Source organism: Corvus moneduloides, chromosome 7 (assembly GCF_009650955.1).
Source record: "Corvus moneduloides isolate bCorMon1 chromosome 7, bCorMon1.pri, whole genome shotgun sequence".
NCBI classification, from domain to species: Eukaryota; Metazoa; Chordata; class Aves; order Passeriformes; family Corvidae; genus Corvus; species Corvus moneduloides.
In genome coordinates this window covers 31619264-31634502 of record NC_045482.1, presented here as the reverse complement: position 1 = coordinate 31634502, position 15239 = coordinate 31619264, and the positions used below count along the sequence as shown (strand labels likewise).

General features: G+C 39.1%; 1 protein-coding gene across 3 annotated transcripts in view; it reads left to right on the top strand.

Moving 5' to 3' along the window:
• DPP10 (dipeptidyl peptidase like 10) overlaps nucleotides 1–15239 on the top strand; it is a 451044-nt gene that overhangs the window by 422241 nt on the left and 13564 nt on the right. For all 3 annotated transcript variants that reach the window (XM_032114483.1, XM_032114484.1, XM_032114485.1), the window contains exons 14-19: nucleotides 23–114; nucleotides 1548–1595; nucleotides 2269–2390; nucleotides 6131–6178; nucleotides 8300–8398; nucleotides 8507–8576. In XM_032114483.1, coding sequence (XP_031970374.1) covers nucleotides 23–114; nucleotides 1548–1595; nucleotides 2269–2390; nucleotides 6131–6178; nucleotides 8300–8398; nucleotides 8507–8576 — 479 coding nt within the window. The remainder of the gene's footprint in view (nucleotides 1–22; nucleotides 115–1547; nucleotides 1596–2268; nucleotides 2391–6130; nucleotides 6179–8299; nucleotides 8399–8506; nucleotides 8577–15239) is intronic.

The window sequence follows — 15239 nt, the reverse complement described above, 5'->3', positions numbered from 1 at the left end:
AATGTTTTCCATCTCTCTCCAGGCTAAAAGTGAACAAATCGGTGTGAGACACCTGACATCGGGGAACTGGGAAGTTATCAAAATCCTGGCATATGATGAAAATACTCAGAAGATGTAAGCACTGTTCTCTTTATTTATAAAAATGTTCAAGTATTAAAGTTGAATCCATTTAACTCAAAATTGAACAATATTTCTTTCATTTTTGAGCATTACCGTAACTTTGACACACCTGAGTACAGTACATAAAGTGCAGCTGTAAGACAATTCATCTGCCATTCTTTTCCTGAATGCTTTTTTATGCAGAAGGAAAGAAGCACACCATGGTACCACTTGACTCTGTATTTTTCTGTGTAAAAGGAATCAACGCAGTGCAGCAGTAATAATATTTTGGTAACTTCTTTCCTGGAATCTGGATAAGAAGTCACAGTAAATTTTGAGTACTTGATAAAACATCACACTTTTACTGCATGCGGTCTCAGAGTTTTGGGGATCTGATCCAACTTCATAAATTCAAATTATTTTTAGAGGTTGTCAGAATTCCCGATTCTCACCCAGCTCACTCACAGAGAAATCTTTCCCAAGCCCATCTTAGTGACAGAATGGAAGGAAATGCAACACATATTTGGTGCTTTTGGAGAGGAGTATAGGAATAAAATGTCTGAAGGCTCCACCTGGCTTCAGTGGATCTTGCTTAATTTTCACATTATCTGTCCATGACAAAAAATATACAAGCATGTCTAATTCTCACTTGCTTTAAAATAAGTGATATTTGAGCAGGACCTTTTTTGAAGCTGCAATAAGTCCCATCTTCTCATTGCCACTGGAGAAAACCCTTTTTTGACGACTCTTACTGTCGGTTTTGAAAATACATCTGTAGAGAATTTCCTGGTACTTCTGCAAGGCCCACGGGAAAAAAATGAGGTCTGATTGCACTCAGGCTGCAGAGAGCTGACAGATTGCACTTGGGCTGTCTCAGCTACTTGAGGGGATTGCTTTGCCCTCCTTCTGCCTATCAAGCAGAAACTTTGTGGGGATCTCCTCAGGGAAACACCAAGAGCTTGTCTTGGTATTCTTGCAAAGTCTCTTTCCGCTATGAAAATAGGTTGGTTTACAGCTCAAAAAGGCTTTCAGATCTCATAAGACTTATTGTAATATATGACATAATTTCATTGTGACCTTTGTCTGCTACTTGGATTTATATTGCAAACTCTTGGAGTGAAGCAGAAACTTTTGTATTTTTAGTATGCAGAGAGGTGTCCTGGTTGCTACTGGAGCTCCTGGGCATGACAGGAATTAAAACCGTGAAATCCTGTTTTCATCACTGTTTTAATAGGAAATTTTATAGCTTCTGAAATAACTAATCTGTATATTGGACCTAAATTTGATCTTGGAACTTAGGTTTATATATAAGTATTTGATCTTCAGGGATATTTGTGAATTTTTAATTTTTAAAAATGTTATTTATAGTGTCTCTCACTTCTCTAAGCACTACCCAAATCAGACAGTTTACCAAACTGAGTTTAACTTTTTTCCTCTTTTGGGCACAGTTATTTCTTAAGCACTGAAGATTCCCCAAGAGGAAGACAGCTGCACAGGTAAGAAGTACATGGGGCGGTGTTATCAGCTTCTTCATCCCAACATTGAAGTAATATGCTTGGGTAATCATTTATACTGTATAAAAATTAGTATGCTTGAGCTGTAACAAGGAAAGAATCATAGCTTTTCAAAATAAAAATTGCCAGTGTTTTCCATTTTCTAAAAAATGTAAAAATTTGTAACACAAAATGTTTTTACCACTTCAGTCTTCACTAGTCCTTTATCAGCATCTAAAAAGTTAAACCTAAATACAAGCATTTAACATGATTGTGTTTTAAAAGTGATCAAAGTTTTCTAAATAAAAATATCTGTAGGGTTTAATCATGTAACTTAAAGTGTGGGGGCACAGCACCTCACCTCATTCTCAGTGCCTAAACCTGAGGTTAGTGAGGTTTTCATGGTGTCCTACTGATGCTGTTCCCCACAGCACTGTGAGTTATTGCAGTGCCAGTGGTGCTTTGGGCAGCTTTTGGATCATGTCCACGTTGCCCAGTTTATGGAACAGCAGCCCAGTGAGTTTTCTGGAAACTGTTTGCATCAGGCACAAAAGGAGCCAGTGGTATTTTGGCAAGTTTGGGGGTTAAAACAAATTCTGTACTTCTGATGAGCTAATTCTTGGTTTATTGTATTTTATTCCAATGTAAAATGTTTCTGATCATTTCTTTCTCGCAGTGTATCAACAGTGGGGTCATTGAATCGTCAGTGTCTCTCGTGTAACTTCTTGAAAGAGCAGTGCACGTACTTCAGTGCAAAGTTCAGCCCCATGAACAGGCATTTTCTCCTGCACTGTAAAGGTAAGTCAAATTCATGGGGTGTAATGCTGTTTGCTTCTGAATTAATGTATTCCCTTGAGAAGGGCATTAGGCTGGAGTCTAACATTTAGCTCAGCAGTGGATTACTCAAAGTTCTGTACAGAGCCTATTCCAAGACTGCAAGTAAAGATGTTCTGTGAAACAGCTAAATAACGAGTGATGTTAGAAAGCCACTCCAATCCTGACCTTCCTGTACAAGTAAAGGACATCAACTTAAATTCACCCTAAATAAAAATCCTTCACCAAAAAATTTGGAATTTTGGTGATAATGCTGTGGGGTTTTTCGTAACAGCTTCATTATTTTATGTATTGGGATTGATCTTGTGCAACTACACCTAGTTAAAAAATGAGGGCCTGTGTTCTGTAGCAGTGCTTGTACATGTGGATGTGCAGTGTATCTGTACTCCCCCATATGTATGTGTATGTATGTATCTACCAAAAAACAGCTCTGGTTTAATCCCCAAAGACAGATCCTCTATATCAATACAATTGTAATAAATAACTCACTGTGTTTTACAGTTACCTGCCTTCCAGTAGCACTAAATGGCACCATTTGGCTTCAGAATTTCTGTATAAACAAAGAAATAGAACCATCCCACACAGAGAAATTTATAACCTACACACAGGAAATAAACACTGGTGTATAAGTGATAAAAAAGGTTCAGAAAAGCATGAGAGAATCAATAATAAAGCACTTAGGTAGACCTGTTGTCCTTGAAACTTGCAAACTTTTAGACACCATCCCCCCAGTATTTTTGCATAGCTGAGGTCAGAGTGCAAAGAGTAGAGCACAATTCATCTGAAATACATATGAATAGCTCAATTTATATGCATGCATTTTTTCTGTTTCTTTTGCAACTCTTTTTTTTTTCTTTTTTCCCCACAAAAATAAAATACCTGCTGACGTGAGCATCGAATGTATCCAAACAAAGAAACTATGAATATATATTGGCTAAAATAAGGAGTTTGTTTTCAGTTTTGTTGTTTTGGGGTTGTTTTTTTGTGGAAATGCACCTACAGTACGTAGCTGATTAGAAGAAGAATATACAAACTGTGTGGTTTATACAGGGTCAAATCTGCAGCAGAAGTGATGGAGCTAATCTTGAGGTCCTTCTCTGAGTAATGAGCTCCTCATGCTTTAAGCAGAGTTTTCCCTTGTGCTTGATGTAATCCCTATGGGGTAAGTCTCAGATTCCTGCAGGAGGGAGGGTTGATAAGTTGGGAAGAGTTTTTTGCCTTGAATCAGCAATGTGCTAGGGCCCGAAAGCATCTTGTTATTATTTAAGCAATATTCAGCCTGTAATTTTTGACGTGTTCTTTTGATATAAAAGTGTGGATGCCAGCAGGGGGTTGTGCATGTGATTACTCACAAGCTCATGACTTTCAGTGACTTTAGCAGTTCTCTGAGCTGGGAAGGCTGTAGATCTTCCTCCCAGGATTAAACCTACACTCCACTGCGTTGCAGTAGACTACCCCGAGCTGTAGATGTTGGGCAGGGATGATAAACCACTGTCATTAAGTTTTCCTACCTCTGACATTAATCTATAGTTGCTGGCTGGGAGATTTTTCAGGGATCTTCTGTGTTTCACCAGAGCTTGGCAGGTACAGCAGCAGCGTGGCCCCGGTGTAGTGCCAGGGCCCTGGGCTAGGTTGGCATTTGGCAGTATCAAAGTTGATGGCAGGATCACCACAGAAGTGGCATCAAAACCCTTCTGCTTGTAAGAGTATGAGGCAAACTGCTTCAAGGAGACAAATGGCACATCTACTGCGTGCATACACAGTCATTTTCCCACAGCAAAAAGCCTTTACCGAATTGTTACAAAAGCAATTCCCCAGAAAAACCCTTGGGGGACTCTGAACTGGTTCAATCTGTGTAAGTTTCAATTCTTCAACCTCCTGTTTACTCACAAGCACCTTTATTAGTATAGTTTTTCCTTCTTAGTTTCCCTCAGCCAGGAGATCTCTCTCATTTTTCCAGCTGTATCCATCTCCAGAGACTCTCCTGATTGAGGAGTTATTTCTTGCCTGGTAGATGGAGGACTGGCTCCTCAGCCTCTCAGTTTTGGCAAGCACATCCTTTGCACTTATTTTCCACGCTGCTTGTGGATTTTTCCTTTAGCACTTCACAAACACTGGCAAGATATTATTCTTTCTACTCAAATAAGATAGTTCACGGAGTAATTGTTCTCCCCTTTTATACAGCAGGAAATAAGCTGTGGGTTTGGGGTTAGTGAAGGAGGTCAATGGGAAATCCAAGTGCTGTGCTTACTTTTGATGCTTTGTAACACAATGCCCGTAACACAAATCTTTTTTTTTTTTCCTCTGATCAGTGTTTTCATCTACTGCAATCTCCCTTTTTTCAAAATCTGTCATTATCCTTCCACCTTTAGTATGACAAATAGAGCTGGGCTGGAAAGCTGATGCTTTCCCCCTCAGAGATGGCCTTTCTTAAATAAGAATTTACAGCAAAATGACAAATTCAGAAGAAGTAAAAAGAGCTGGAAATAAAAACAAACCAAAGCTAAAGAGATATCTGGAGAAATTATCTTCTTAGAGAGCTAAGGCAGAAAGCTGTGATTTGTCAACAATCTACCTGTAAGATTTTTGTCAATCATCCCCCTTGAGGGAGAGAATTAAATTGATAGAAATCTTCAGTGAAGGCTGTGAGTGTCATCATGCTATTTATTTCAGGTATTTGCATTTCCCTAGGCTCATGCCATAATTAATTGAGAGAGACAGTCTCTCAAAACACATAAATGAGGCTCTGTCTCTGAACTCTCAAAGGGAATTGTTTTTTTTCTCAAAAAGAGAATTGTAACTCCTAATTTCAAAGGGTCCATGCCTTCATCTGCCATGGGGTCCTCAGGGACTTCAGCTTTTCTGCATTGTTCTTCCTCACCCCATAGTCACTGAATGCTTCTAACATAAACTCTGAGGTAAAACTGAGTTTCTCACATGTAAGTTCCGTGTTGGGGGTGGAGACACAGGATTTTCTTTTGCAAGTTTAGACTGGTGGGGATCTTCAGAGCAGGGACAGCAGACTCAGCCACTTCTGAGTATGCTGAATGCTTGGTCATCCCACTTTCCCACACCACCTTGTGCATTTGCACAGTAGCTGTTGACATGAAGAATTACGCTTTTAGTTACTTAGTGCAGTAAAAATAAAGTATGTGAAATAGGATTAAACTACATCACACCTAGATGTAACTGTGATGCTGTTGGTTTTGCAGAGTTGGCATACCAAGGGAGCTTCTTAAACAGATAGTTAAGTGAAATATAATTTTTCAACACCTCTATAGCTTTTCCATAGAAAATGTAAGTTGATACTAGCATTAATTCACTTCCCAGTCAACCTAAAGTTTCTGAATGTCAAACTGCTATATTTTAAACAACGCCATTAAGTGTCTCTGTAATTTTTTTATTCATCTCTTAAAACTAAAACATGGATATTATTAAAAAAAAAAAGAATGCTCCTTCTGGGTGCAGGGTCTGAGCTGCTGAACAGGCAGAAGGCAGTGCCTGTTTCACACTTTGTTGGTCCTGTAGCCTGTGTCCTTCCCAAGAGGCATCAGTGGAGTTCCTGCTCTGTTGAAGGGAATTGTGTGTATGGAGCTTCCAAGATCCCGTCTTGTGGGGTAACTGGTGCTCTCCTTCTTTGTCACTGAACTACAGAGTACAAACTACCCCACCCTTCCCCTGTTTTTCTTCTCTCCTCAAAACAGGACCAGGTGTTCCAGTTGTAAGCGTGCACAGGACAAGTAATACAACCAGTGAGTATATCTTATGAAATAAGTAAATTTTCTTACCATCCTTAATTTCTTTGGGGAGTGTGGGAGAGGGAAAAGTACGTACATGAAAACCAATTCATATAAAGTGCTATTAATTACCTTTTATCATCATTATTAATTACCTTTTAAAATCCACATCAGCAAATGATAAGGATAGAAGTAAATCAAATGACTAAAACTTTCCCAGATTTTCAGATATGTTTTGTACTAAGTACATGTGACTCACCTTCTGTTTACACTTGAGTAAATTGGATGGCAGCTTGGTCTTCATCCTTTTCACTTTCTTTGTGGATTATGCTGCCATTGCAGTACACCTGCTGTGTTTTTAGAGATGTTTTTAAAGTTACCATCCAATTATGTTGAAGTCAGGTACAGTCCTTGGATGATGGATCATAAAAGCTGACCTACATATGTTGGTTTAGTCGTTCTCTTCTATTTCTCAAATCAGAACAGCTCCACTGACATTTTCAATGATGACAAATCCAATAATAAAGGCTTTCTAGGAGGGTATTCTGTACCTCTATTTGTCAAGTTTTACTCATTATTTTTTTGTATATTGAGACCAAGTCTGTTACTGTTTCCTGGCTGCTGAGGTGCTTTGTAATGGAAAACTGTCCTTCAGCAGTTGAATTTTCCTGGTGGTGCAGCAGAAGTAACAACTGTGCTGCCTCCAGCTCCACTGTCACTCCATTAGCATGGAGCTGTGGATTACAGGAATTGGGAACAACTTTTCATTCAAAGGCACTAAACCAATTCTTGCATATCCTCATTTCATGAATTGGATTATCCCCAGGATTTTTTCCCAGAATCCAGAAGTCCTGAACTGTACCTGTCTGCATCCCCTTTGTCTTGGGCCAGTCAGGATTCAGGATTCAGCCATAACAGTGGAGCTGATCTTGCATGTTGAGGTAGCACCCCGATCAATAGTGCCATGCTATGAAGTGTTAATTAATATCTGAATTTTGGTTTCCTTTTTTTTCCTTTTTTCTTTTTTTTTTTTTAATGCCACTGTTTGTGTTTGCAAAGCCCAGTGCCATGGCACACCAGGGGCAGGGAATTTTATCCAGCTCAGAAAAGGGTAGCTACTGCTCAAAAGTAAATGCATTTTAGATTTCTGTGGAGCTCCTCAGTTCTGCAAAGGCAGACTTTTGCTCTTTATTACCTGCATCTAAAGTACTATTGAGTGTGAATTACTGAAATAGAGATTTATGTGCAGCACCTTAGGGTAAAATAAAGCAGGTCAGGACAGAGGGCCGTTGTTTGTTGTAACAACAAAAAGCCAAATAATGAGAGAGATAATTTACCATGAGTGTTTCAGTGCAAGATTAGATTATCCTCTTCAATTCATAAAAGAATGATTAAGGATTATTTCAATTATCCCATCCTCAGACTATAATTATACCATTTTGGTTGACTGCCCAGAACAAGCATTCTCCTCAGATTATCTGTTTTGGCCCTAAGTGAAGAGTTTATTATTTAATTAAAAAATCTAAATTTTGGAAGCAAGATCGGTAATTTGAGCTAAAAAAAGGGAAAAAAAAGAACAAATTAGCCATTCTTTCCTGTGCAAAAGGGTTGTTTCAAATTAGTCTGCAGCTTTAAACCAAGCTGATGCTCTTGCTCTTGGTTGAAGTGCAGAAGACAAATAAGGACACGCAGTGACCACATTTAGCTGTGCTGGCTAAATAATGCCTTGGAATAGGTAATATTGGGGAAAAGGATGCCTGCATGAGGCTTAGGATGTTTCCCAGCAGAGCAGCCTTGTGCTGCAACAGCTGCTGTTAGGATTTGTCAGGGATGCTGATATTCATGTGAATCATCATCTCTGATTCATCAGAGATTTCATTGGTAGTGCTTAATGAAAACAAAGCCTGCCAAAGCCAAAAAAAAGAACTGGATGTGTATCTTTTTCAGTTGAAAAGTAGTTGCATTATTTTAAAAGTATTTATAGAAGGAATTAATTTACAAGATTAATTGCAGGATTAATTTGCAAGATCATTGCACACTTCTCTCTTTTTCTTTATTTTTTTTTTGCATCTTGATGTATCTCTGGTGTGATGATTCTCCATGCCTTTCAACATGGTTTTTCTTCCTGTTTTGTAGAGTTTTATATTTTGGAAAATAACCCTGTGTTGAAAGAAGTTGTTTTTAAGAAAAAGAATTACAAGACTGAAATCAAAATGCTTCACATTGAGGATTACGGTAAATCTGGCAAAATGTTACTTTAAGAAGCCAAAGGCTTTCTTTCAATGTTACTGTTTTTCATCTGTGTAACTACCAGCCTTTAATGTTTTGCTCTTTTCTTAAAAGAATTCCCTTTACAGTTGTCACTGCCAAAAGATTTCACGGATCGAAACCAGTATGCCCTCCTATTAATAATGTAAGTATCTGTGTAGAATCACTCAAAATAATAAAAAAGTGCTTCATGGAAAATATTTAAATCTGAAATTAGATTTATTTTTTTTTAACCTTTCGTAGGAAAAATATCTCATTGATTTGAGTTGAGAAATCAAAAAGCTTGTTCTTGGGAAGACTTTGTGGCAGGAGCTGTCTGGTAGAGATGCCTGGGGTTTTCTTGAGCTAGTCAAACCTAGCTGTGCTTTGCTGTGCTTTCATGGACGGGAGGCACTGGCGTTTCTGATGGTGTAGCTTCGAGTCATCCCGCAGTGTTTCCTGGACCCTTACTGATCCTGCCCACAGAGCATCTCACTCAGAGCATGTGCTCTCCTTTTTCATCCTTCAGAGGAATGAGTAGAACTTCCAGGAGGGGTACAGTTGAGATGCATAAAGCAAAACTGCTTTTAGGAGCACCAGAATGAAGAAAAAATTACTTTTGATCATCAGTGGTTGAAGGCATGATAGGCATGATCCAAAGCTGGTTGATTTTTGTAGAAAACCTTTGTAAGGGGGATGGTATTCCTTGGAAACCTGTGCTGCTCTTTTAAAAGGAGATGGGGTGCATGTTTCTTGCAGGGTGAGTCAGCCTTAAAGCTGTGTAACAGAGGAAAAAAATAGAGTTATGAATGTGCTTGAAGCCTACCTGGGAAAAGTAGTGAGGGCCAGCTCAGGGCATCACTCCTTTCTCCAGACTCAGCATGGGTGGAGAGAGTTTTGCTGGACCTACGGAGCTTCTTTCAGTCCCAGCTGGAAAGAATTCATGTGAATTTCAGTAACAGGAGTGTAAGAATGCCCTGCTAAATTCATGAAATTATCCCATTACTGAGCTGTGTCACCTGGAGCAGATCTCCCCTCAGTGACAGCACAGATCCTTACTGTTGGATGTGAGGTGTTTACAGACTTGAGTTGCTGAATGATCCCAAATTCCTCTGCTCAGATCAGATAACAGGACAGAAAGGCATAAACCTGCTTATTTTTAAGCCCAGTTTGTGTTTGAAAACTCAGAATTTTCAGTTGTAATTATCTGCAGTTGTAGAAGCTCTCTGCTTTAATTGGCTGACAAACATATTTTTCTTTCCTTGTGAAGAAACAGGGCACATGGATTTTATTTCATCTTTGCTGCATTTCCTGGCATGATCTTGGAGGCATGATTATATTTTAAGCAGCTCTTACACGAGTGCCAAAGGCAAACTGACTCTGTGAATTGACCCCAGCAGCACCGCAGGGACTTGCAAACACTTGTGCTTATTCCTATTTCTGAGAGCAAGGAAACCAAAGGTGTTAGCAGTGCAACGCTTCCCTTTTCAAGTAGCCTAGTAAATACATAATCTGCCATATACACTTGTGGTAAAATATGGGGTTATAAACTCATGTAGAACCTAGAGAAGACAGAAGGGAAAGATCAGAAACCTGAGAAGTCCAAAGCCAGAAATCACAGGAAAAAAAAAAAAGCCAAAGAAAATACTATTTTGAAATGTTTTGAGATATCAAGAGTTTAAAGATCTGAGAACAGTATTGAGGCAAGGTCTGAATTTAAATTTACCAAAGTTGTCAGTACCCAGTGAGCAAATAATGTGGCCAAGTCACAATGTATGGATCTGTTTTATAATTGTTTTACTTTTTTATGATAAACATGGGGGATAAAAAGGAAATTCATCAACTTATGAATACAGATTATTGTATCTACATTTATAGTATGAAGACTTTGGGTCTTTTAGGTCAGATCCATACCTTTGCAATACTCACTTCTCAATGTTAGCTTCAGCAGGGGTTATTTTTAGAAAACCCTGTACACTAATGAAAGTATGAAACTGAAGATTTCAAATCTGCCCTGGCTCATGTAGCATGTTTTGTGTCCTCCTCTTCCCTGGAAGAGAAAGGAGTTATATTAAGCTGTATTTCTTCAGCAGCTTTTTACAGACTTAAAACTAAGGTTGCCAGCAAGCCCTTTTTCTATTAAAGATGTCCCCAAATGAAATATAAAACTGCAAACTGTCACAAAGTTATGGGAGGTTCCCTTGTGGGATGATTATTTGAGCCTAATAAATTCTGCCTAGCTCTTGAGAAAGAATGATTGGATATCTGTGGGTGTATAGGGGGTAATTCCTTGACCCACAGAGCTCCAAACTGACATCCTAAGGTTTATTTCATGATCAGAAGTACTACTTTCACAGAAAAAAAGAAAAGTATTCAGGTCCAAGGAGAACATGTAGCTTTTATAGGGAACACTGATTAGTTGTGCAGATGATATCATTTCCCAGATACTTGACTTTTCTGAGTCCCAGAGTGGTACTGTTGGGACTGATGGAGAAACACCCTGTTCCTTCTGCCAGCAGTGTTAGATGAGAATTAGTGGCTGATAACAAGTGCTGTGTTTCCTACTGTTCAGTTGCCCCTGCTTTCTTTCTTACATTCTCAGCCATGATATGATTATCATTGTATTCCAGTTGTTGAGAGAAAAACCTTTGAAAATGTGTGCTTACCAATGTCGTTGGTAAGAATGTTGGTTTAATTGTATGTCCATTTTTTTTTGGAAAGGAGATTCTATGAAACATCTTGATCCAGGCAACATGCACTTAGAAATACAAAACCAGAAGATATAAGAACAGAAAAGTGGAGTATTAGCAGAGAAGTGGGGTTTGCTTTCCATCTCAGTAGCAGTGCGCTTTGAAGAGGGAAAAGAGAAAAGAGGGAGGGAGGGAGGAAGGAGGGCAGTGGGTGACTTTATGATGGGGATGAAGTTTGGTGTAATCTGTTATTTGGGTTTTTTCAAATCACTGAAAGCTAGCAGCCACTTCAAAGCTGTGTGACTGTCATAAGGCTTCTGTATTCATGCAAGGATGTCTGCAGGTAAATTTGAACTTCCAGAACGTGGTCCCCAGATGCCTGAGTGTAAAGGCTGAATTGTGGAAGGAAGCTTGTACCAGTGGAATGCAGTCCTGGTGTGAAACCGGGGTGTGAACTGAGTACAGTTCCATGTAGACACAAGCTCAGCGTAAGGACCAGGACCTGATTATCCTGTAAACTTCAGCATAAAGATTGTGTGAACATTTATCCATTAGCAGCTGCAAAGCAAGCTGCAATGCTCAAAGAGTAGTTCATTGTATTGCTGTGTTAAAATTTATGTCCATCTGGATGGCTGGATATTTAACAGATCTCATACAGAAACCAGTTATGTTGGTTGGCACTATTTTTCTTTCCAGAATTGTGATGAGTAGCCCATAAAATGTTAAATAGATTAAAATACTTTCCTTTCTTGCATTTGTTCTCCTAAATCACTGATAATGTTTCACACTCAGTTTCCTTCTGATGTAATACAAACAGTGTAGCTGTATATTAGAGAGCTGCACAGTAATTGCCTGAAAAAGTGATTACCACCTCTTTTCTATATAATTAAGATCAAAGTTTAAATTTCTGATCCTTGACTTCCTCATTATGGTTCACCTTACTCATTAAAAAAGTTGGAAGATACACTTCTTGGTAACACACAGGAAATGATTAAGTAAAGACTTTGGCATTTAACCTGGGTAATAAAATCAGAGTTGATAATCACTCTTTATTTTGCTTTGATCGTAATTAGCCTCATTCCTTCAGATGTGTAGATAATGTATCTTAAATATCAGTATCTATTATTTAACACCATTTAAAGTTGTCCAATATGTAAGTGGATGTTGTAAAACTGAATCAGTGGAAAGATTGTCCTGATATTTGAGGGGGGGAAAAAAACCCGAGTATTCTTCAAAGGAGCAGTGAATTGTCTCCAAGAGGTTCCTGTTCGTTTATTTGTTTACTTGTTTTCTTACATTTTGGTCATAAGCAGGAGTTGGTTTACCTGATTTTGAACTGATGAAAGTTTTAGGCCTTGCACAGACAATCAAACCTGTTTATGCCCTCGGTGAATGCACTCTCAGGACTGATAGCAAGACAAGACAGTAGGGTTGAAAAGTGAACGTTTTTTGCAGCTTCAAGAACAAGCTGTTAAAAGACCAGAAGAAATATAGAGAGGCATAATGCAAGTTTTGGGAAATACTCAAGATCTGAGGCACGGTAACACTGTCAATTAACAGCTGTCTTGTGTACCTTTGCACTTGTAAAGGATATTACTCATTTTAACTGGCAGGAGAAGGAACAGTGTAAAAATGTCTGGTAGATTCCACTACTTGATTGCAATATGCTTGTATGGGGGACATCCCTGAAATCCCTTTTGTTTGGCCAGGTTTTCCTCTGTAAAACTGCTGCAAAGTTTACTATTTAGGGGGTCCCTAAGTCATGTGAATGATTCATTAATTGCTTTGCCAGCAATCCACCTCCTGCCTGTATTCATCCTGCCCCTGTGGAGCAAGCCAGTGTTTCACCGACCCTTTGTGTTTCTGTTACATAAAAGTATTTGATGGAGAGTCTTTTCTTTTTTTCTCTTTTAGATTTTCTTCCCCATTCTTTGAACTTTGTAATGTTTCTCAAGGCCTAGAGGAGGATTCATTTAGCTTAGTCTAAAAGATGAATAGACTGGAGGCTCATTCCAACTGTTTCATTGGCAGTAGCAGTCCTGGTTCTATGGGCAGTGATGGATCTGCTCTCTCCCTTCAGTCTTGTCCACACAAAAGTCTTGGGGAATCATTGAGATCCGTCCTCTTTCAGCTTCCCCTACTCCCACTTCCCCCACATATACAGCAATACATATCTTACTAAGCACTAATAAAGTGCTCATTTAATCTTCTGTAGAAAAACAAAAGGAGATTCAAAACTTCACCTCCTTTTCTCATTACAGGGTTACATCTCTCGTTCTCAAAATTGTATTTTTAAAGTCTTCAGCCTCAAGGGTTTTAGAAAGATATTTTAAGAATAACAGTTTTATTTTATTATGCTGTGTGCTTCAGTCCTGCCTATCACGTTTTCTACCCTCATAATGGAATCTCTTCTGGTGATGAGTTTTAATTTGTGTGGCCATATTGCAGGGAGGAGATGGAAACACACAGTCTGTCTTTAGCTGCGGTCTGATATGTCTGAACAGGGCATATGAACAGAGAGAAAAACTTTTTTTCTTTCTCAATGTTTGAGGCTATTTGAGGCTCTCGGATTTTTGACCAGTAATGATGGGTGTGCTTGGAAACTGATTTTCGTGAAATCTGAGAAGGAAATGTATTTTACTATTGCACCAGTTTTGCAAAACAATCTTTCCCCACTCAGTTTCACCATAAAAAAAAAAGAGGATATTTGTTTTTTTAGATTTTATTCTTTGGTTTTTAGCCTTTCTCACGTATTTGCTGTCCAGTTACCTTTTCCATATGTTGCACCAAATCCACAGTTTTGCAGAAATGAAAAGACATACACTGGAGATTAAGCAGGGATGACAGCAGTTATTTGCCATGCATCTTTTAAAATTGTCTTCCCCCCCCCTGCTTGGTCAGTCCTATAACTTCTAAAATTCCTATTCAAAATCTTGTCACTTGGTTTTCTAATGATGCAAAATATGGAACAGATTTTGCTGCAGCCATGCTAGCAGAGGAGTATTGCTCAGAGTACAGCAGCTTCTCTGCTAACACTGCATTATTCCCTGTAGGCTGTAACTCAAGTCATGAACAGAGACTTCAGTTTAAGGTTTTGGTTATCGAATCTGGAAGAACAGGTTCGCCTCTTTTCAGCAATATATAAACTTATAATGAGCTGCCCCTTTTTCCAGTCAGTCTGAGATGTGTGTGACTGACTTGCAAGAAGCACACAAACCCCCCACTGAGCTGTTGATATTGGTGTATTGTTGATGGTTTCTGCCTGTTTAAGCAGTACCACGATGCTGAACGTCAGCAGTATGCCCAAGCCATCAGCAGCTGTGCTGCCACAGTGGAATCACAGTGTAGTTGCTGTCAAAGACACACTGGGCAGCTCTGAACCTTGAAAGTCAGGAGTGAAAAAAAGGAAAATGCAAGCGCTGTCACTTGTGTGGAAGAAAAATGAATCAGAAAGAACCAGGCATAGTCTTCATTTGGATCATCTGCTCTCGTTTGAGCATCTGGAGATGATGCTCCTTTAGGAGCCCCTGAGGATGTTGAAGAGCCTGTAGCTTTGTTTGCCCTTTTGTTGATGGCTTTGATTTTGCTGTAGTGCTTTGGCTGGCCCATGATTCCCTCAGGGCCATCCATACTTGGGTGGGAAGACTTTTGTATGTGCATTACACCTAAGCATCAATGGCACGGACTTTCTTCCAGGCTTACTAGTGGGGTCAAAAAATAATTCTGTGAAGAGTGTACCACTGAGCAACAGTTAATTATAATTAGGCTGTGGGTAGTGATAAGCATAAATCAAAACCTGACCTTTGAGATGGCTGTAAAAGCAAGACAAACTTCCCAAATCAGGCTGTGCATGTTACTGCACTGTAGGACCAGCCTTGCTTTGCTACAGAGCCCTCAGGATGATGTTCAGATTTGTGTAAAGGATAAGAATTTTGCAGAAGCCCCCACATAAAAGGGTAAGAATGGGGCCTAAAGGGTGATTAGAATATATGCTGTCTCTCTCTGGAGGACACAAGCACACCTCAGATACTCAGTATCATTTTATAGTGGCTGCTGAAGAGTAAAGAGATCTTTTGGTGCTAATGGGAATTTTGCTATGGACCTCAATGGAAATAGCTTTAAATGCCTATCACAGACTA